This window comes from Bombina bombina, chromosome 3 (genome assembly GCF_027579735.1).
Source record: "Bombina bombina isolate aBomBom1 chromosome 3, aBomBom1.pri, whole genome shotgun sequence".
Classification (NCBI taxonomy): Eukaryota; Metazoa; Chordata; class Amphibia; order Anura; family Bombinatoridae; genus Bombina; species Bombina bombina.
Window position 1 is genome coordinate 1013191360 of NC_069501.1, and position 22922 is coordinate 1013214281.

Here is a 22922-nt window from a genome sequence, read left to right on the forward strand (position 1 = left end):
TGTTTCTGGCATCTGACATCCAAGGGTTCAAATAACTTTTTATTTGTGTCTTGCTGGTGTTAAAAAGTAAAATCACTGAACTACTTTTCCTAATACCAAAAGATCCACAGCGAACACCCCCTTCACTCTAACAACTTAGGGCCAGATTAAACGTGGTACGCTATTTAGCACTAGCACTTGATCGTAAACTTTGCTAAAAGTAAGATTTTTGCGCACGTCAGCGCGCATATAATAAGTAGAAAGTAAAAAGTTTTCAGGAAAACGAAAACCGCTAAACCTGACGAGCGCTAACGCAAGGACTTCACGATATGGCAAATACGTTAATGTATTCTTTCCATAGAAGTCAATACAAAGAGCGCAGAAGAAAAACCTAACACCCTACAGGAGTTATGAATATTTTACATTCCAATGTTCTTCACATACAGAAAAATGTTATTGCAAATACATATTTATATTTATATATATAATACATATACCTGCAAATCTATTCTTATAGAAATATAGGGGTGGGTATCTATTTCACATTAACATTGTCAAATATATAGAAATATATATTTAAATATATATTTAATAATAAAAATTAAAAAAAATTCTATGTGAACATAGAAATGTAAAACGTATTTCATGTTTTGCAATTTAGGTCTAACGCAGTGTTGGATCAGCACACATAAAGAATTGCTTACCTCAATGCGTGTTATTGAAATATTAAATATTAAAAAATATGAATAATAATTATTAAAAATGATTATACATATTGTGTATATATATATATATATATATATATATATATATACACACAGTATATATTATAGTATGTATAATCATTTTTAATTTTTATTATTATTAATGTTTTCATATTTTATATTTAAAAATATAAATAACGCATTGAGGTTGTGTGCTAACCCAACACTGCGTTAGAACTAAAGTGTAAAACGCGAAGCACGATATGCATAGTTTGTATTCCTATCTTCACACAGAATATTTTTTTAATTTTTATTATATATATATTATATTGTTAATGTAAAATAGATATCTATACATATATATATATATATATATATATATATATATATGAATATGTATTTACAATAAAAATTGCATTATCCTTATGTGAAGAACATTGGAATACAATGTATTTACGTGGTGTTTTATGCAACTTTTTTTGAATGCACTACCCTTTTCACAAGTGGGTTTCAGTCGCGCTAACCCAGCAAGCTTAAAATTTGATTGCGCTTTCGCGATTACCTTCATCTTGTAATATGCACGCTATTTACAATGCACGTAAAAAACGGATATCACTCGTGCGCCATTTGTAATCTAGCCCTTACTGTACACAGTCCTAACAGGTAAATACAGAGATACTCCAGCCACCAGCAAAATTATTTTAAAAAACCCTTTATTTTCATGGGTTGGGTCTAAAGAGAGAGGAACAACGTTTCAAGCCTGCAATAGGCTCTTAGTCATGTACATGACTAAGAGCCTATTGCAGGCTTTAAAACGTTTGCATCAAACTGCAATATTGTAATGTTGCTCATGCACCACCCTATCAACATGTTTTCAAGCTCCTTGGTAAGGTGGAGTAGTAACTTTTCCAGCTCAAAATCCATGCAGTATGTTGGGAGAGAGTGGAGAACTTATGGGGGCATATTTATCAAGCTCCGTATGGAGCTTGATGCCCTGTGTTTCCGGCGAGCCTTCAGAAGTTGCTCTGAGGCGGCAGACACCCCCCTGCTAGCGGCCAATCTGCAGGGGGCGGCATTGCACCAGCAGTTCACAAGAACTGCTGGTGCAATGATAAATGCAACAGCGTATGCTGTCTGCATTTATCGATGTGCAGCGGACATGATCCGCAATATCGGATCATGTCCGCTCGCAACATCATAAACAGGCCCCGTGGTTTGAAACTGCACTTAGTCAGCACTGAAACCATGAATTACCATGTATCAGTGAGACCTTCAGTTCTGGTATAACTTTTTTTTCTCAAATGTGTGTAATTATATAATCTTACACCAGTGATTTGCAACCTTTTTTTTTTGGCGTGGCACACTTTTTTACATTAAAAAATCCTGCGGCCCACCACCATCCCAAAATTTTAGAAAATCACACATTGTAGCCTAATACAGGATATATATATATATATATATATATATATATATATATATATATACACACACACTGTGCTGTCATGCCATGCCTCCTACAAAACTATACATGACATATTGACATTCATTCACAAACAATCATAATGATTGTCTGTGAATGAATGTCAATGTCATGGTTGTAAATGATGCCTGATGAGCCTGTCACATATTTCCCAATATTTCAAAATTTGAAAGAGGGACACCCCCTGCTACACTTTATGGGGGAATCTTTTAGATGTTACACTTTATGGGGGAATCTTTTAGATGTTACACAGGAAGTGATGCTACACTTTATGGGGGAATATTTTAGATGTTACACAGGAAGTGGAGGGGAATCTTTTAGATGTTACACAGGAAGTGATGCTACACTTTATGGGGGAATCTTTTAGATGTTACACAGGAAGTGGAGGGGAATCTTTTAGATGTTACACAGGAAGTGATGCTACATTTTATGGGGAATCTTTTAGATGTTACACAGGAAGTGGAGGGATTTGGCGCCCAAACAATACAATTAATCAATTAAACTAACATATAGGCTATTACTTCTAAACTGTATATAAGGCTAGCTGCCATTACCAATATTCTAGTCTTGAGAAAGGCCCTTTTTTGAGGGCAGAAACGCGTTGACATATTGGTAAGCATTACTTTAATCTTTACTTCATTCTCATATTGGATACACTATGTTGTGAATTTCTTTCTTTACAGGGACACTTTTTAGGATACCATAGGAGCAGCTGACAGGTGCTAGGATCCAATCAGCTACTTCAGCTACCACACTCAGGAATTTGGATCTGTTAAAGTAACTAACATTGGAAGGAATCAATTTCCTCACTTTCACCTTGCTTTTCATCACCCATTTTTTCCATTTTTTAAGTTTTGATTGACTTATTTTTGTTCTTCACTAACATTTGTTGATTAACTTTTTGAACACTTTTTTGGATTATATTTTGTTTTTTATGTTATTGCATATTGTGTATTTTATTTTTTATGTTATTGCATATTGTGTATTTTATTTTTTATGTTATTGCATATTGTGTATTTTATTTTTTATGTTATTGCATATTGTGTATTTTATTTAATTATATCTTAACCTCACTGGATTAAGTAGCTAGCCTTTTTATATCCATTTGCACTCACTCACTATTTGATCGTATCTATACAATTATTTTGCTACCCCCCTTTTTTTGCACTGCAGTGAATTTTTCTGTTTTTTGGAACACTATTTTTGTAACACTAATTTTGAACACTATTGTTTGTATTATTGTTTATTAGTTTTTTGCTTGATGCACTTGTTATAGTTGTACTTAGGCTAATTCTGTTTTATTAGTATACACTCTTATTCTGGTGTACCACTCACACTGATCACCTGTTATTACCTCTGTTTTTATTGTAATTATCAGCTTTGGCCCTTTGAGCAGCTTCTGTAAGATATTCCTGTATTTGTAATTTTATTTATATGTGCTTTTTACATTTTTATATATAGTCTTTTATTACTGATGCTTTTTAACATGGTTCATTAAATAATCTTCTTTTATCTCTCTGTGAGTATATTTATCCCTTGGCCTCTTGTTGGCGCTGTATTCACTTCTTACTACTGGCGGCATTGCACCAGCAGTTCACAAGAACTGCTGGTGCAATGATAAATGCGACAGCGTATGCTGTCTGCATTTATCGATGTACAGCGGACATGATCCGCAATATCGGATCATGTCCGCTAGCAACATCATAAACAGGCCCCGTGGTTTGAAACTGCACTTAGTCAGCACTGAAACCATGAATTACCATGTATCAGTGAGACCTTCAGTTCTGGTATAACTTTTTTTTCTCAAATGTGTGTAATTATATAATCTTACACCAGTGATTTGCAACCTTTTTTTTTTGGCGTGGCACACTTTTTTACATTAAAAAATCCTGCGGCACACCACCATCCCAAAATTTTAGAAAATCACACATTGTAGCCTAATACAGGAGATATATATATATATATATATATATATATATATATACATACACACACACACACACTGTGCTGTCATGCCATGCCTCCTACAAAACTATACATGACATATTGACATTCATTCACAAACAATCATAATGATTGTCTGTGAATGAATGTCAATGTCATGGTTGTAAATAATGCCTGATGAGCCTGTCACATATTTCCTAATATTTCAAAATTTGAAAGAGGGACACCCCCTCACTGTTGTCAGTCTGCCGCGGCACACCTGAGGATCTCTCACGGCACACTAGTGTGCCACGGCACACTGGTTGAAAAACACTGTCTTACACTATAATTTGTCTTTAAATAAAGATTGGAAATCAGTACAAAACTAGCAAAGCTGAGGTAAATTGTCTCAGTACTTTTTGAGATACCTAATTTAAAAAAAAAAAAAAAAAAAAAAAAAAAAAGAGAAGATAATTTTATGCTCCAATTTGGAGTGATCAGGATATTTTGCCCTTCCTATAAACCTAATCTAAGCAAGTTACCTTAAAATTTGGTATTGCCAGATGGATTTTTAGCGCCAGTGAAAGAATTTTGTAAATCAGTTTTTCTTTTACAGAGATTCAGTGTCTCAATTGACAAACAAAACAATACTTGTGCACACAGCTTCATAGCTGATCATTTTTTATTATCATGTGTTACAGCTAAAGAAATCCCTAAAACTAGAAAATGAAATATTCACAGATCAGCTTGTACAACTTTTCAACTACTTACCTTGTGCCTATTAGATACTTGGCTTAAATCTAGCTGACATATTGGCAGCAACATAGTATATCTCATATATAAGTCTTTGGACAAAAACAATACATGTAAATGGCAAATATATGGTTAATAATATATCTTCTCTGACAAAACAAGCTAAGAAAAATTGGTTTTAATAACTATTGATTGAGCTGGAAAATTTCTTGTGTAGTTCCCCGTTTGATGGAACTATGATATTCATGTTTTAACTACTTGACTTATGGAAATTTGAATTTGAATTGGAGAGAGAGAGCAGTAAAAAACATAAATTATATACAATAAACTGGTTATATGTTTCAAAGCAAAAGTTAGTAGCAACACTACAAATTATCAACTATTATTGGTAGGTTTGGTCAAGCCAGACATGACAGACAAGGCAGTGATGGTTATTGAGCTTTACAGCTGAAACATAGACTGCTATGTAGCTACAGCACACATGGCAAAAGCTGTGTGGCTACCTTGGGACAGCTGTTCCGGGAAAAGGTAACGTCCATCCGTGGTTACTGCCCTTTCTGCAAGATAACAGTCAGTCTACTGATCAATTACAAGGCCAAGAGAGATTACTGTGTAAATCATTCCACTTTATAGCTGAGCAGAGTTTTCTACGTCTATACATATATGAAATCCTCATCAATTTTTAATTTCAAATAAAACAGTCTAGATATATAGTTTTAAAGCATCTTTGGGCAAATTATGACCTGGGTGTTGTGTGATTTATTTTTTTTATCTTTTTCTACACAATTGATTTGATACTTTTTAAACAATAAATTGAAAATTAATATATATACAGTTATAATTTTAACAAATTTGCATATATAACAGTTGTGAATATTCTGTCTTTTTATAGAAACTTCTGATTGGTTAAACGAAACATCAGTTAAATCTCTGATGTATCATACTGGCTGTAAAACAAACTTTAAGGTTCATAAAACAAGATGATGATTCTGAGGAGCATATTGTTTTCTATATAGAGAGCATATTCTATAAATCAATTAACAAAAAGCAGAGTGAGTGAACAGAATACAAATCTAAATCCAAATCAATATTTGGTGTGAACACCCTTTGCTTTTAAAACAGCAATCAATTTTTCAAGGTACACTTGCACGCAGCTTTTGAAGGTACTCTGCATGTAGGTTGTTCCAAACATCTTGGAGAACTAACCCCCATTGTTCTGTGGATTTAGGCAGCCTTAGTTGCTTCTGTCACATGTATCATGTAATCACAGTTAGACTCGATGATGTTGAGATCAGGGCTCTGTGGGGGCCATACAATCACTTCTAGTATTCCTTGTTCTTCTTTACACTAAGAGGCCCATTTATCAATCTCCGAATAAAGACTGCTGCTCCATAACCCACTCCGCCTGCTCAGAGCAGGTGGAGAGAGATCGCCACAATTCAACCCGATCGAGTACGATCGGGTTGATTGACACCCCCCCCGCTGGTGGTCGACTGGCCGTGAATCTGCAGGGGGCGGAGGTCTGTCGGACCTGATTCGCACTGTCGAATCAGGTCCGACAGACCTTTAATAAATAGGCCTCTAAAGATAGTTCTTAATGGTTTTGGCTGTATATTTGAGTCGTGTGGCATGCAGAAAAATAAATTTGGGGCCAATCAGATGCCCCACTAAGGGTATTGCATGAAGATGAAGTATCTGACTGCACTTCTCTTTTTGGTCGCAAGTCTTCCATGAAGACAACTTCTGATTATTCTTCTCCAGAACATTAGATGGACATACCAGGGTCTTACTGGTTTTGACAGTTTTGAGCTGATAGCACTGCTGGACATCTTCTGATTGCTAAGGGAAGTAAGCATGATTTTCTTTTATCTGTTGCACTGTTTCCTTGTCTAACGACCGTGCCTTCGGTCCTCAATGTTGCTCTTTTTTTGTGCTTCTTCAGAAGAGCTTGGACAGCACATCTGGAAACCTCTGGCTGCCTTGCAATTTCTGCCTGAGAGAGATCTTGCTGATGAAGTATAACTACCTTGTGTCTTGTTGCTGTGCTCAGTATTCCCATATTTTATGACTTTTGACATTAAACTGTCTTCAGCAACCTCACCTTGTTAGCAGAATTTGGCTGTTCCTCACCCAGTTTTATTCCTCATATACAGCTGTTTCTATTTCAGCTAATTTTTGTTTCAACCTACATATTAAATTGATGATCATTATCACCTGATTGGTATAATTGTTTAATCATGTGCCTTGCTATTATGCCTACAAAATACCTGCACAAGTGTACCTAGAAGAATTGGGTGCTGTTTTGAAGGCAAAGGATGGTCACACCAAATATTGATTTGATTTAGATTTTTCTTTTGTTCATTCACTTTGCATTTTGTTAATTGATAAAAATAAATTACCATTTGCATTCTTACTTTACGCATTTTTTCACACCTGCCTATAATATAAATATATATATATATATATATATATATATATATATATATATACAAAAAGCGTGAGAGAGTAGGTAATATTGTTAAAATATATGCTTTAATGGTGCCACCCTTCAAGTAAAAATATAGTATTTAAATATAGAGAGAAAAGATACCAGGATATATATTGATACCCTAGAACAGCAAGGGATTCAAAAAGGCACACAAAAAAAGAACTTTTCAAATTTACAATTTATTTCCTAAAGAATACAATTCAGTATAAAAAAGCTTTATCTGTCAGTGTCAAACACCACAGCGGAAGGCGAAGTCTAACTTAAACAGTTAAAGTGCAAAATAACCTAATACTCTCCCTGTTCAAAATAACCTAATACTCTCTGTATATATGCCCTCACTGTCCCTGGTTCCGACTGTCAATCTGTTCGTAAAACAAATGGAGAAAGATATTGAGAATTTATCCTGTCAACGAACTGATGACAACCTGAAACCTAGGGAGAGACAAGCGCTAAAGGAATTGAGTGTGGCCAAAGGGTTAGTGATAAAGGCCGCCGATAAGGGCGGCAATCTGGTTTTACTTGATGAACATCTATATGTGAACAAAGTTAAACGACCAGTTTACACGATAAAAACCAATATGAAAAACTTGATGCCAACCCTCTTGGACACATTCAAAATTCCTTATTTAAACTACTGAATGAGGCTAGGAGTAGAGGAGTTATTAATCAGAACGAATTTAAATTCTCTCTCATGAGTACCCAGTAATGCCAGTTTTTCTATGTACTAGCCGAAACTGCATAAAAATATGCAGTGTCCCCCAGGAAGGCCTATTGTCTCGGGATAGGGCAGTTCTACGGAGAAAAATGGGGAATATGTAGACAAGTAATTACGGCCTTTTCTACTAACTCTGACATCTTACGTAAAAGACACGGCCGACTTACTAAGAAAGTTGGGATGGGGTAGAAATAAGTGAAAAAGACTATTCTGGCATCTTTAGATGTGGAGGGTCTTTACTCCTCCATTCCCCATAAAATAGGACTAACAGCAATTAGGAGATTCCTAGAAACTAGAGGTCCAGCATATGCTGAACACACGGAAATTTGTATATTCACTTCTTGAGTTTATCTTGAAGAATAATGTTTCACATTTGATGGACAGGTGTTTCGACAGCTACGTGGAACTGCGATGGGGGCAGTTTTGTGCCCCACGTATGCTTGTCTACACCAGGGGCCTTTTGGGAATTCAGAGGATTTTTGAATACCATTCCAGAATTCTTTGAGGACAAAGTGCGTTGTGGATAGGTATGTGGACAATGTCCTGGTCCTGTGGGATGGTACAGCGGAAGAATTTAATGAATTTGTAGCTGTCCTCGAACCATAATGACAAGAACATTATCTTGACATCAGAAACAAACACAACAGAATTAAACTTTTTGGATATTACTTGAAAAAAGAGGGTCTAAAAATAGTCAGGAAAAAGCTACTAACAACATTTACATGCGATAGTAGTCACCCAGAACACCTAAAAAAGGGATTCCTTATGGCCAATTCCTCCGTTTGAGGAGGAATTGCTCTCTTTATCAAAGTTTGACACTCATGCGTCACTGATGAAAGAGAGATTCTTAAAAAGAGGTTACTCGAATAAGTGTCTTAAGAAATCCCTCTGGAAAGCTAGAAATATGTCTAGGGATGACCTTTTGTATAGAAATAACTCCAAAATGGAAAAAAGTGAGATTAGATTTATCTCTAATTTCAACAATCAATGGGAAAACATCAGGTCAGTTTTTAAGAAAAATTGGCACATCTTATCCCTAGATGACAAGGTGAAAAGCGTGATAGGAGATACCCACACTCCTAACAGCCAGGAAGGCACAGAGTTTAAAGGACAAACTGGTGAGAAGCCAATTCTCAAGGGGTCCTTCTGCTTCGGATTGGCTAAGAAAGGACAGAGGTATTAGAGGTAGTTTTCCATGTGGACACTGTGTATACTGTGCTCACATGGATAGCACAAAACAATTCTCTGTTCAGGATGGAAAGATTTTTTATATTACATTTTTCTTTAATTGCAGATCGAAGGGGTAATTTATCTTCTACGGTGCTCCTGCCCGGCCTTCTACGTTGGAAAAACCAAGAGAATGGTGAAGGACCGGGTACGGTACAGAGCATAGGGATGATACTCCATTCCAGGGATACAAATGTTGCCAGACATTTCTGTACTGTACATAATAGTAATGTAGATTCATTAAAGTTTATTATCATAGATAATAAAGATATCACGAATGGACGTGGTGTAATAATGACAGGGTCCTCTTACAAAAAGAGGCCAAATGGATCTACAGACTGGGAACTAGAATCCCAAAAGGTCTGAATGATAAGCTGGAATATGCCCACTTCTTATAAATAACTATATGTAATGGTTAAGCATCCGCTTAGAGTGTATGCCAAAACTGAGGGAGAACTTTATTTAATCTTTATTGTGTAGAAACTTTTGGGGGTAACTAGGAATTATGTTGTACCAAAATAATAAGTATTTCACACAATATAGAGCTCTGTTGTTTATCCTTTATTCATACAGGGTTAAATGCAATACAGCTTTAAGAAACTGTAAGGCTGTGTGGGATAATCACCTGTAAGTAATCAGGTATCTGTACAAAACAGGATGTCCGGTGAGGACTATACATGCCCTGATGATCCCCTGTAACACATACTGGAGGTGGGGAGAAATGTGCGTTGGCAATATGTGTTTTGAAACCCAGGTATAAATCGACTGTACTCTGGGTCTTGAGTTTCAGTGCAAAAGTTTAACCTGTTCCCTCAATCATCTGCTTGCAAAGAGATACTTTGGCTACATGTATGCAGCAGTTAAGTCCAAGTAACTTGCTTATGTGCTGATTTGGTTCCGGCGGTGGAGTGAGTGGTTGTGCTAAAGTGTGCTATTGGAATGCGGTGAGGATCTGCCTATATGAGAGGTGATTGTACACGGTACATCTTGGTATTTCACCCTGTCAGAAAACCTTAATAAGCTTCACGGCGATATGCCGATTCAACTGGGTGACCTTTAACCTATGGAAAAGGTTTCTTCCGCCTGCAGCCACTTACAGTCCCTGGTGACGATCTGCCCACTCCCACTTTGTGTTACGTCACATGCAAAGGAGTCATCACAAGCGTTTGCAAGCTGAAAGCCGTTGGGAACAGCATAACGGAAAAGTTTAAGCTAAGTGCCTCTCTATTTCACTTAAGAAGTTACATTTGTGAATGACTGTATATGCAGCAGGAATAGCTGCGGTTTAATCATTCAGCATTGAGGAGATGTGCTCGTATATAACAAAAGCGCTTTAGCACCTCAAGCAGAACCCATATTACGTTTATGTATGGACTTTGGTTGTTTATGTATATATGCATGTTGCCTAAGATAACACATGTCCTGGCAGTTGGTTAAGTATATACTTAGTTTGCATATTATTTTTGTTGGTTAACCCCTTCATTTAGTGGTGTATACTTTTGACATAGAACAGGGAGAGAATTAGGTTATTTTGTGTTTTAAGTTAGACTTCGCCTTCCGCTGTGGTGTTTGACACTGACAGATAAAGCTTTTTATACTGAATTGTATTTTTTGGGAAATAAATTGTAAATTTGAAAAGTTCTTTTTTTGTGTGCCTTTTTGAATCCCTTTCTGTTCTAGGGTATCAATATATATCCTGGTATCTTTTCTCTCTATATTTAAATACTATATATATATGATTCTGTTTATGTGAGCTGCTGCTTACCTCGATCTACAATGAACCGCAGTTTCTGTATGATAGCCAAGTTTCCATTCACCCTATAAATCCCATCAGCATCCAGACCTAGCACAAATAATGCAACTCATATATTATAAATAAATTCACCTTAAGTAAGGAAAACAAACAAGAAAAGCAGAGGTACAATTTACATACATGTAAGTGTTGTAGATACATATAACTACTTAAGAAACTGTTTTGTTTGTTTTTAAGTATGGTTAAATTCTACACACTAAAATGAAACACTACGGGCTAGATTATAAATGGTGTGATAGCGTTTTTGTGCAAGCGATATTAGAATATCGCGGGCATGTTAATTTTTGTATGTTTTACAGGTTTAAATTAAATGCGTTTGCATGAGCACAATCAAATTTAACGTGCTAAACAATAATTCTATAATATTTAATAATGTGATTTACTGTATATTTACTGTAAATATTTCACATTCCAATGTTCTTCACATACAGAAAAATGTTATTTTTATTTTAAATAAATATTTCTATATTTATCTATATATCACCTATATATCTATTCCTATAGATATAGGTATATATTAGGCTTGCACCGATACCATTTTTTTATGACCGAGTACAAGTACCGATACTTGTTTTCAAATACTTGCCGATACCAATTACGATACTTATTTTTTAATGTCATGTGACAGTTTACCAAGCACAATACAGACTAATTATTTAAGATTCTTTCTTTATAATTATAAAGGACTGTAATTCAAAAGACATTATGAAATAATAAAAGTTTTGTCACAAAGCTCACTGAACATGTTTATAAAAAAAATATTACAATAAATATTACATTTAAAGGTGATACAATTGGGTTTAGGGCTGTTATATAACATCAATCTGACATTTGTATGGAGGTTCGACTCAAGTTGAACAGTCTTTCACTTTCCACACTACTGCATGAGACAGAAAGATATTTTTGGGCCATTTTAGCCAGAGCTGGAAATCTGTTTATTAACAGCCCAGTACTTCAGGGGTTTGTCTGAACAAGGTACAGTGATCTCTCCTACAATAATACAAATAACAGCAATTTGTATTGGCAGAACAGTAGTAAACAATTTTTAGTTTAGTCTCCACTCCAGTTTAAAATGAAATGGGAACATGCAGTTTGAAAAAAACGCCACAAAGTAGCATATGGGTAGGAAGTGGAGGTATCGGTTTAAAGTATCGGTGCATTGCACGAGTACAAGTACTCATGCAAATACTTGGTATCGGTGCAACCCAAGTATGTATATGTATATATATATATATATATATATATATATTTTACATTAAACATTATCACATGTATATGAAATATATATTAATTTATTATTAAAAATTACACACCTAGATTACGAGTTTTGCGTTAGAAGCTGTGCGGTGCTAACGAGCAGTTTATGCTCACCGCTCACTTACAGACAGCACTGGTATTACGGGTTTTTACAAACCCTGCGTTAACCGCAAAAAAGTGCTCCACATCTGGGGAGCCAATCGGAATTAAGTTATAAAAAAATCCTATTGGCTGATGCAATCAGCCAATAGGATTAAACTGGCATTCTATTGGTTGATTGGAACAGCCAATAGAATGCCAGCTCAATCCTATTGGCTGATTGGATCAGCCAATAGGATTTTTTCTACCTTAATTCCGATTGGCTGATAGATTTCTATCAGCCAATCGGAATTGCAGGGACGCCATCTTGGATGATGTCATTTAAAGGAACCTTCATTCTGTGTTTAGCCATCGGAACAAGAGGATGCTCCGTGTTGGATGTCTGGAAGATGGACCCGCTCTGCGTCGGATGGATGAAGATAGAAGATGCCGTCTGGTGAAGACTTCTGCCCATCTGGAGGACCGCTGTGCCCGGCTTGGATGAAGACTTCTCCTGGCTTCGTTGAGGACTTCGGCGCGGTTGGGTGAAGACGTCTCCTGGTAAGGTGATCTTCAGGGGGTTAGTGTTAGTTTTTTTTAAGGGGGATTGGGTGGATTTTAGAGTAGGGTTGGTTGTGTGGGTGGTGGGTTTTAATGTTGGGGGGGATTGTAATTTTTTTTCAGGTAAAAGAGCTGATTACTTTGGGGCAATGCCCCGCAAAAGGCCCTTTTAAGGGCTATTTGTAATTTAGTGTAGGGTAAGGCTTTTTTTTATTTTGGGGGGGGGGCTTTTTTATTTTGTTAGGGGGATTAGATTAGGTGTAATTAGTTTAAAAATCTTGTAATTTCTTTATTATTTCCTGTAATTTAGTGTTGTTTTTTTGTACTTTAGATAATTTTATTTAATTGTAATTAATTGCATTTAATTTAGGTAATTAATTTAATTGTAGTGTAGTGTTAGGTGTAATTGTAACTTACGTTATGTTTTATTTTACAGGTAAATTTGTCTTTTAACTAGGTAGTTATTAAATAAATACAAAGTTGCCTGTAAAATAAAAATAAACCCTAAGCTAGCTACAATGTAACTATTAGTTATATTGTAGCTAGCTTAGGGTTTATTTTATAGGTAAGTATTTAGTTTTAAATAGGAATTATTTAGTTAATTGTAGTAATTTTATTTAGATTTATTTAAATTATATTTAAGTTAGGGGGGTTAGGGTTAGGTTTAGACTTAGGTTTAGGTGTTAATAACTTTATTATAGTGGCAGCGACATTGGGGGCGGCAGATTAGGGGTTAATAAATGTAGGTAGGTGGCGGCGATGTTAGGGCCGGCAGATTAGGGGTTAATAATATTTAAATAGTCTTTGTGATGCGGGAGTGTGGCGGTTTAGGGGTTAATATATTTATTTAGTGGTGCCGATGTCCGGTTCGGTAGAATAGGGGTTAAAAAATGTATTTTAGTGTTCGCGATGTGGGAGGGCCTCGGTTTAGGGCTTAATAGGTTGTTTATGGGTGTTAGTGTACTTTTTAGCACTTTAGTTAAGAGTTTTATGCTACGGCGTTGTAGTGTAAAAACTCTTAACTACTGACTTTTAAATGCGTAAGTGGATTTGCAGTATTTTCGAGTCTGGCCAAAAAAGTGAGCGTTACACCTGTACCTTCAAGACTCGTAATACCAGCGGGCGTTGAAAAGCAGCGTTAGGACCGGCCAACGCTGCTTTTTAAGCCTAACGCAAGACTCGTATTTGTTTGTACCACAAATTATAAAAATGAATTTACAAAAATTTAATAGACTAAGACGGTTGTGGAAAACCAATAAAGCAGTATTTGTAAAATGTATACAGCCAGCATTTTGTGTTCCACAAAATCAAATATTGAAATTACACCTCACAGATAATAATTCTTTTGACAAAAAATGGGACATCATTGTCCCATTGGATAGGGATTGGACCTGCACAGCCCTGTCATTTTCCCTGCTTTTTAAAAAAAAAAAAAAAAAGTCTGTAAAAGTGCTTTGAATGAGTCTAACTTCTTCAACACTCCCTAAATTGCAGACACCAGCCCAGTTCTGTCTTGGAACTTTTAGATCTGTCTGTACTGTCCCTTCTAACTTCTCTTCTTCAGTTGTTTCTCTCCTTCCTTTTCCTCCCTTTTTCCTTAATCTGCAACCATTTCCCATCCCCCTAGCATCAGAGTGGTTATTGACAATATACATGTACTTATGTATGTAAAAATATTGTCTATGTATAAACCCTATGGGGCCTAGTTATCAAGCCGTCAACCTCAGGCGGACGATCCAATAGAAATCAATGGGAGTTTGACCATAGCGAAAGTTCATGTTCGCTGCTGCCAGACATCCCATTGATTCCTATGGGAGCTGTCTACACCTAACAGCCTAACATGTACCCCGAGTCTAAACACCCCTAATCTGCCCCCCCCTACACCGCCGCAACTAAATAAAGTTATTACCCCCTAAACCGCCGCTCCCGGAGCCCACTGCCACTCTAATAAACTGATTAACCCCTAAACCGCCGCTCCCGGAGCCCACTGCCACTCTAATAAACTGATTAACCCCTAAACCGACGCTCCCGGAGCCCACCGCAAGCTATAATAAATATGTTAACCCCTAAATCGCCGCTCCCGGTCCCCGCCGCAACTATAATATATGTATTATCCCCTAAACCGCCACTCCCAGACTCCGCCACCACCTACATAATACCTATTAACCCTATCCTGCCCCCCCTATACCGTCGCCCTCTATAATAAAGTTATTAACCCCTATCCTGCCCCCACTACACCGCCGCCAATGTAATAAAATTATTAACCCCTAAACCTAAGTCTAACCCTAACCCTAACACCCCTAACTTAAATATTAATTAAATAAATCTAAATAATATTTCTCTTATTAAATAAATTAATCCTATTTAAAACTAAATACTTACCTGTTAAATAAACCCTAAGATAGCTGCAATGTAATTAATAATTACATTGTAGCTATTTTAGGATTTATATTTATTTTACAGGTAACTTGGTATTTATTTTAGCTAGTTAGAATAGTTATTAAATAGTTATTAACTATTTAATAACTACCTAGCTAAAAGAAATACAAAATTATCTGTAAAATAAATCCTAGCCTAAGTTACAATTAAACCTAACACTACACTATCATTACATTAATTAAATAAAGTAGCTACAAATAACTACAATTAAATTAAATTAAATAAACTAACTAAAGTACAAAAAATAAAAAAGCTAAGTTACAAAAAATAAAAAAAAATAAGTTACAAACATTTAAAACATATTACAACAATTTTAAGCTACTTACACCTAATCTAAGCCCCTAATAAAATAACAAAGCCCCCCAAAATAAAAAAATCCCTACCCTATTCTAAATTAAAAAGTTCAAAGCTCTTTTACCTTACCAGCCCTTAAAAGGGCCTTTTGCGGGGCATGCGCCAAAGAATTCAGCTCTTTTGCCTGTAAAAAAAAATACAACCCCCCCAACATTAAAACCCACCACCCACATACCCCTAATCTAACCCAAACCCCCCTTAAAAAAACCTAACACTACCTCCCTGAAGATCATCCTACCTTGAGTCGTCTTCAGCCAGCCGACCATCGATGGAACCGAAGAGGAGATCCGGAGCGGCAGAAGTCATCATCCAAGGGGCGCTGAAGAAATCTTCCATCCGATGAAGTCATCATCCAGGCGGGGCTGAAGAAATCTTCCATCCAGGCAATGTCATCTTCCAAGCGCCGTCTTCAATCTTCATCCATCCGGAGCGGAGCGGAGCCATCTTCAGACGAGCCGACGCAGAGCCATCGTCTTCTTCCTGACGACTACAGACGAATGGATATTCCTTTAAGGGACGTCATCCAAGATGGCGTCCCTTCAATTCCGATTGGCTGATAGGATTCTATCAGCCAATCGGAATTAAGGTAGGAAAAATCTGATTGGCTGATTGAATCAGCCAATGAGATTGAAGTTCAATCCGATTGGCTGATCCAATCAGCCAATCATATAGAGCTCACATTCTATTGGCTGTTCCGATCGCATTCTATTGGCTGTTCTATTGGCATTCTATTGGCTGTTTAAGTTAGGGGGGTTTTAGGGTTAGTGTTAGACTTAGGTTTAGGGGTTAATAATTTTATTACAGTGCGGCGGTGTAGGGGGGGCAGGATAGGGGTTAATAAACTTATTATAGGTGGCGACGGTGTAGGGGGGCAGATTAGGGGTTAATAAGTTTAATATAGGTTGTGGCGGGGTCCGTGAGCGGCGGTTTAGGGGTTAAACTATTTTTTTAGTTGCGGCGAGGTCCGGGATCGGCAGGATAGGGGTTAATAAATTTATTATAGAGGGCGGCGGTATAGGGGGGGCAGGATAGGGGTTACTAGGTAGAATGTAGGTGGCAGCGGTGTCCGGGAGCGGCGGTTTAGGGGTTAATACATTTATAAGAGTTGCGGCGGGGTCTAGGAGCGGCGGTTTAGGGGTTAATAACTTTATTGAGTTGATGGGGGGCTCTGGGGGCCGGTATAGGGGGTAGAACAGTGTAGTTAGTGTGGGTGCTTAGTGACAGGCTAGCAATAAAGCTGGGAAAAAGCCGAAGAGTAGCGAGATCGGATGAGTGATAACTCTCACAGTCCGCTGCTCATCGCCCCGTACTTGGTGCGCAGCTTTTTGACAGCTTTATTGATAACTTAGGCGAAATTTTGCAGGTCCGCGGCGGCGATGGTAGGCGAGCGTAGGCGGGCGTATTGAACCGGCGAAGGCAGGTAAAGTAGACGGCTTGATAACTAGGCCCCTATGAGTTTACTAACAACTATATTTAAGATTACTGGCTTGATAACTGTCCCCCCTATGAGAAGCACATCAGTGTAAATATATATTGCTCTACCTCGTTTTTCAACAGCCTCAATGCAAAGCCGCACAAACTTTGGGACTGTACGGCTTTCCCGATGGCAAAGAGCATCCAATCGACATCCAAACACCTGGTCTGAAAAAGACATATTATTTTTTACTGTTTCTATACCAAACACAGAAAATAATAATAATAATAATAATAATAATAAACAACACAAATAATAATAGTAAATATTAGTATTTGTTAGAAATAAATCATAAGTCATAAGTTGCAGATTGCTTACATTAACTGATATGTTTTAGATTTGTAAAATAACCATTCTCAAAGTACTGAAATAAAATGTCATCCTGTAGAGCAGAAATGGACAATGTGCTCCTCATTAGTTAAAACTTGTAAGTAAGCACTGTACAATGTTACAATATTTATATTTATTTTTTTATAACACAATAAATAATACAACCAGTTCAAGTACTCAAACATTGGTGATAATAGATTCAGCATGCAATAAATGCATATTTTGTTCTAATCAGAGGCTCAATGATACACTACAGTTAAACAATTCCCATAAAGGTCAGCTAATTCACTGGCATATTTGGTCTATAGAAAAGCAAAGAGGCTGAAGTTGGGGTCAATTTTAAAGACTATGGGGCCGATTTACTATGCCCCGAATTGGGCCAACTTGTCCTGTTTCCGTGTGAGCCTTCAGGAGTTAAGAAGCAGCGGTCTTAAGACCGCTGCTCCTTAACTGGATCTGCCGCCTCTGAGCCGTGTACAGCAATCAACCCGATCACATACAATTCGGTTGATTGACACCCACTGCTAGTGGACAATTGGCCGCGAATCTGAAGGGGGAGGCATTACACAAGCAGTTCACTAGAACTGCTTGTGCAATGCTGAATGCCGACAGTGTATGCTGTCTGCATACAGCGATGTCTGTCGGACTTTGTTAAATCGTCCCCTATAGTTCAAGTTTGTAAAAAGTATTTAGTATATGCTAGCTACATTAACTGCTTGTTATACATATTTTTTATAGTGACAACTTTACAGTGAAGGTTATTGGAACACATTTCTTCTTACCTTTAATAAGACCTTTCTCGTGGAGAGTCTGCAGAGGAGGTCGCCTTACTAAAAACTTCTTCAGCCGGCCACTGACTCTTTTCTTGTCTACACCTCCTATACTAGAATTCACCCAAGACACTATGCAGGTAATAGATAAGAATCAGAAAAAGAAATGGTATTATTATGTGGGTAGGATTATTTTGTAAGGGGAAAAAGTTAAGAATCTGAACAGTTTTGACAGTTTATACTGTAAGTCATAAAATAATAACTCCTTAACTGCTGAGGATGACACCTGGGGATGATTTAACATGCTGCAAATCGAGTCCACAGATTCATCCAATACTTGTGGGATACCAATACCAAAGCTTTAGGACACGGATGAAGGGAGGGACAAGACAGGTACCTTAAACGGAAGGCACCACTGCTTGTAGAACCTTTCTCCCAAAAATAGCCTCCTGAAGAAGCAAAAGTATGAAATTTGGAAAATTTGGAAAAAGTATGAAGCGAAGACCAAGTCGCCGCCTTACAAATCTGTTCAACAGAAGCCTCATTTTTAAAAGCCATGTGGGAAGCCACTGCTCTAGTACAGTGAGCAGTAATTCTTTCAGGAGGCTGCTGGCCAGCAGTCTCATAGGCCAAACGGATGATGCTTTTCAGCCAAAAGGAAAGAGAGGTAGCCGTAGCCTTTCTGACCTCTCCGCTTTCCAGAATAGACAACAAACAATGAAGATGTTTGACGAAATCTTTAGTTGTTTGTATATAGAACTTTAAAGCACGAACTACATCAAGATTGTGTAACAGACGTTCCTTCTTCAAAGAAGGATTAGGACACAGAGAAGGAACAACTATTTCCTGGTTAATATTCTTGTTAGAAAAAACTTTAGGAAGAAAACCAGGCTTGGTACGCAAAACTACCTTATCTGCGTAAGTTGAATCACACTGTAAGGCAGATAATTCTGAAATTCTTCGAGCAGAAGAGATAGCTACCAAATACAAAACTATCCAAGATAACAACTTAATATCTATGGAATGTAAAGGTTCAAACGGAACCCCTTGAAGAACTGAAAGAACTAGATTTAGACTCCATGGTGGAGCCACAGGTTTATAGACAGGCTTGATTCTGACTAAAGCCTGAGCAAACACTTGAACTTCTGGTACCTCTGCCAGACGCTTGTGTAAAAGGATAGACAGAGCAGATATTTGTCCTTTTAAGGAACTAGCTGACAATCCTTTCTCCAATCCTTCTTGGAGAAAAAACAATATCCTGGGAATCCTAATCTTACTCCATGAGTAACCCTTGGATTCACACCAACAAAGATATTTCCGCCATATCTTATGGTAGATTTTCCTAGTGACAGGCATTCTAGCCTGAATCAGAGTATCTATAACTGACTCAGAGAAACCACGCTTTGATAGAATTAAGCGTTCAATCTCCAAGCAGTCAGACGTAGAGAAACTAGATTTGGATGCTTGAACGGACCCTGTATTAGAAGATACTGCCTCATTGGCAGTGTCCATGGTGGGACAGATGACATGTCCACTAGGTCTGCATACCAAGTCCTGCGTGGCCATGCAGGGGCTATCAGAATCACCGAAGCCTTCTCCTGCTTGATTCTGGCAACCAGACGAGGGAGAAGGGGGAACGGTGGAAAAACATAAGCCAGATTGAAGGACCAAGGCGCTGCTAGAGCATCTATCAATACCACCTGCGGTCCCGGGACCTGGACCCGTAGAGAGGAAGTTTGGCATTCTGACTTGGGACGCCATCAGATCCAATTCTGGTGTGCCCCATAGCTGAGTCAGCTGGGCAAATACCTTCCGGATGGAGTTCCCACTCCCCCCGGGTGAAAGTCTGACGACTTAGGAAATCCGCCTCCCAGTTCTCTACTCCTGGGATGTGGATTGCTGAGAGATGGCAAGAGGAGTCCTCTGCCCATCGGATTATTTTGGTTAACTCCTTCATCGCTAGAGAACTCCTTTGTTCCTCCTTGATGATTGATATAAGCTACAGTCGTGATGTTGTCCCGACTGAAATCTGATTAATTTGGCCGCAGCAAGTGAGGCCACGCCTGAAAGCGCATTGACTATCGCTCTCAGTTCTAGAATGTTTATCGGAGAAGAGCTTTTCCTCCGAGACCATAAGCCCTGTGCTTCAGGGAGTTCCAGACTGCACCCCCAGCCCTAGCAGCTGGATCTGTCGTTACTATGAGCCACTCTGGCCTGCGGAAACACATTCCTGAGACAGGTGATCCCTGAGACAACCACCAGAGAAGAGAATCTCTGGTCTCCTGGTCCAACTGAATTTGAGGAGACAAATCTGCATAATCCCCATTCCACTGTTTGAGCATGATAGTTGCAGTGGTCTGAGGTGTATCCGAGCAAAAGGGACTATGTCCATTGCTGCTACCATAAATCCAATTGTCTCCATGCACTGAGCCACAGATGGCCGGGGAATGGAATGAAGAACTCGGCAAGTAGTTAAGAGTTTTAACTTTCTGACCTCTGTCAGAAATATTTTCATTTCTACCGAGTCTATTAGAGTCCCTAGGAAGGGAACCCTTGTGAGAGGGGAAAGAGAACTCTTTTTTTATGTTCACCTTCCACCCATGAGACTTGGCTCTTTGGAGCCTGAATTAAGATGTCGTCTAGGTAAGGCGCCACTGCTATGCCCCCGTCTTAGAACCGCCAGGAGGGACCCTAGCACCTTTGTGAAAATTCTGGGAGCAGTGGCTAAGCCGAAGGGAAGAGCCACAAACTGGTAATGTTTGTCCAGAAAAGCGAACCTGAGAAACTGGTGATGATCTTTGTGGATAGGAATGTGTAGGTATGCATCCTTTAGATCAGTATATATCTGCTAGACAACCACAACATTGTTTATTATTTTATTGTACCTGTTGTGGTTGTCTAAATCAGCCCCAATGTCTGCTTTGTTTCCCTGGTAAAGGATGACATTAAGCTCTGAAGTTGTGCTAGCCCAACGTGCGTTAAACTCAATCAAATACATTTACTCTTAACTTGTAATACACGCAACTTTCGACGTGCAAAGAGCCAAGATAAACCGTTATCGATTGTGTGCCACTCGTAATCTAGCCTTTGATGGGTGTCTTCCTGGCTGGTAAGGTGATAATGTTTTGCTTATATATTCCCCATAATAATTTCTGATTGGCTGTACTGAGCTGTTGAGTGTACAGAACGTAATGTAAAATGCTTAAACCCTAAACCTAGTCTATCTCTATTTTATTGTACCTGTTGTGGTTGTCTAAATCAGCCCCAATGGCTGCTTTGTTTCCCTGGTACAGGATGACATTAAGCTCTGAAGTTGTGCTAGCCCAACGTGCGTTAAACTCAATCAAATACATTTACTCTTAACTTGTAATACACGCAACTTTCGACGTGCAAAGAGCCAAGATAAACCGTTATCGATTGTGTGCCACTCGTAATCTAGCCCTTTGATGGGTGTCTTCCTGGCTGGTAAGGTGATAATGTTTTGCTTATATATTCCCCATAATAATTTCTGATTGGCTGTACTGAGCTGTTGAGTGTACAGAACGTAATGTAAAATGCTTAAACCCTAAACCTAGTCTATCTCTAATACTTAGCCTATCAACCTTATAAACCTAAAACTAAACCCTAACTTTCCCCCCAAATAAATTAAACATGATCTAATATACACTTAACATTAAACCCCCTTAGTAAACATACTTGTTTTAACAGACACAAATATAAAATCAAACTTAAAGGGTACTGAACCCAATTTTTTTCTTTTGTGATTCAGATAGAGCATGAAGTTTTAAGCATATTTCTAATTTACTCCTATTATCAAATTTTCTTCATTCTCTTGGTATCTTTATTTGAAATGCAAGAATGTAAGTTTAGATGCCGGCCCATTTTTGGTGAACAACCTGGGTTGTCCTTGTTGATTGGTGGATAAATTCATCCACCAATAAAAAAGTGCTGTCCAGAATCTGAACCTAAAAAAAAGCTTAGATGCCTTCTTTTTCAAATAGAGATAGCAAGAGAACGAAGAAAAATTGATAATAGGAGTAAATTAGAAAGTTGCTAAAAATTGCATGTTCTATCTGAATCATGAAATAAAAAATTTGGGCTCAGTGTCCCTTTAAGATTATATATTTAACTTGTAACATTATCTGAGCATTGTCATTCTTTTGTTATGTTCATGTTATTGTTTTAAGGAGTAAAGTTTACTACACCAATTTTAATATTAGAATATCAGCAGGGGTGTAACTACAGGGGTCTCCGCTGCTTTTAGGTAGCCTGTTTCTGCTCAAGCAAAATCAGATTTCAGAGCAGCTTGTTTACAGGGCTTCAATTTTTCTAACCACCACTAGGGGTTGCTAAACTTGTGTTATCTGAAAAATACCCAGGGAAAAAAAAATAGAAAGAAAGCTCTGCACAGAAAGCAAGCAGTTGTAGTGGTAATTGTTGTTGTTGTTTTTTTTTTTTTTTACTTCTGTAGTGTTTGTTTGGTGTGTTTGCTAGACTGTGCATAAACTTCCTCTTGTGTGTACATGTGTCTGTGTGTATGTGTGTATGTGTCTGTGTGTATGTGTCTGTGTATGTGT

General features: G+C 37.8%; 1 protein-coding gene across 3 annotated transcripts in view; it reads right to left on the reverse strand.

The window, feature by feature from the left end:
* The window catches only part of ARHGAP9 (Rho GTPase activating protein 9), a 343366-nt gene that overhangs the window by 53283 nt on the left and 267161 nt on the right, over positions 1-22922 (reverse strand). For all 3 annotated transcript variants that reach the window (XM_053708184.1, XM_053708185.1, XM_053708186.1), the window contains 4 exons: positions 18358-18477; positions 17314-17412; positions 11035-11112; positions 5343-5396 (listed from right to left, as the gene is read on the reverse strand). In XM_053708184.1, coding sequence (XP_053564159.1) covers positions 5343-5396; positions 11035-11112; positions 17314-17412; positions 18358-18477 — 351 coding nt within the window. The remainder of the gene's footprint in view (positions 1-5342; positions 5397-11034; positions 11113-17313; positions 17413-18357; positions 18478-22922) is intronic.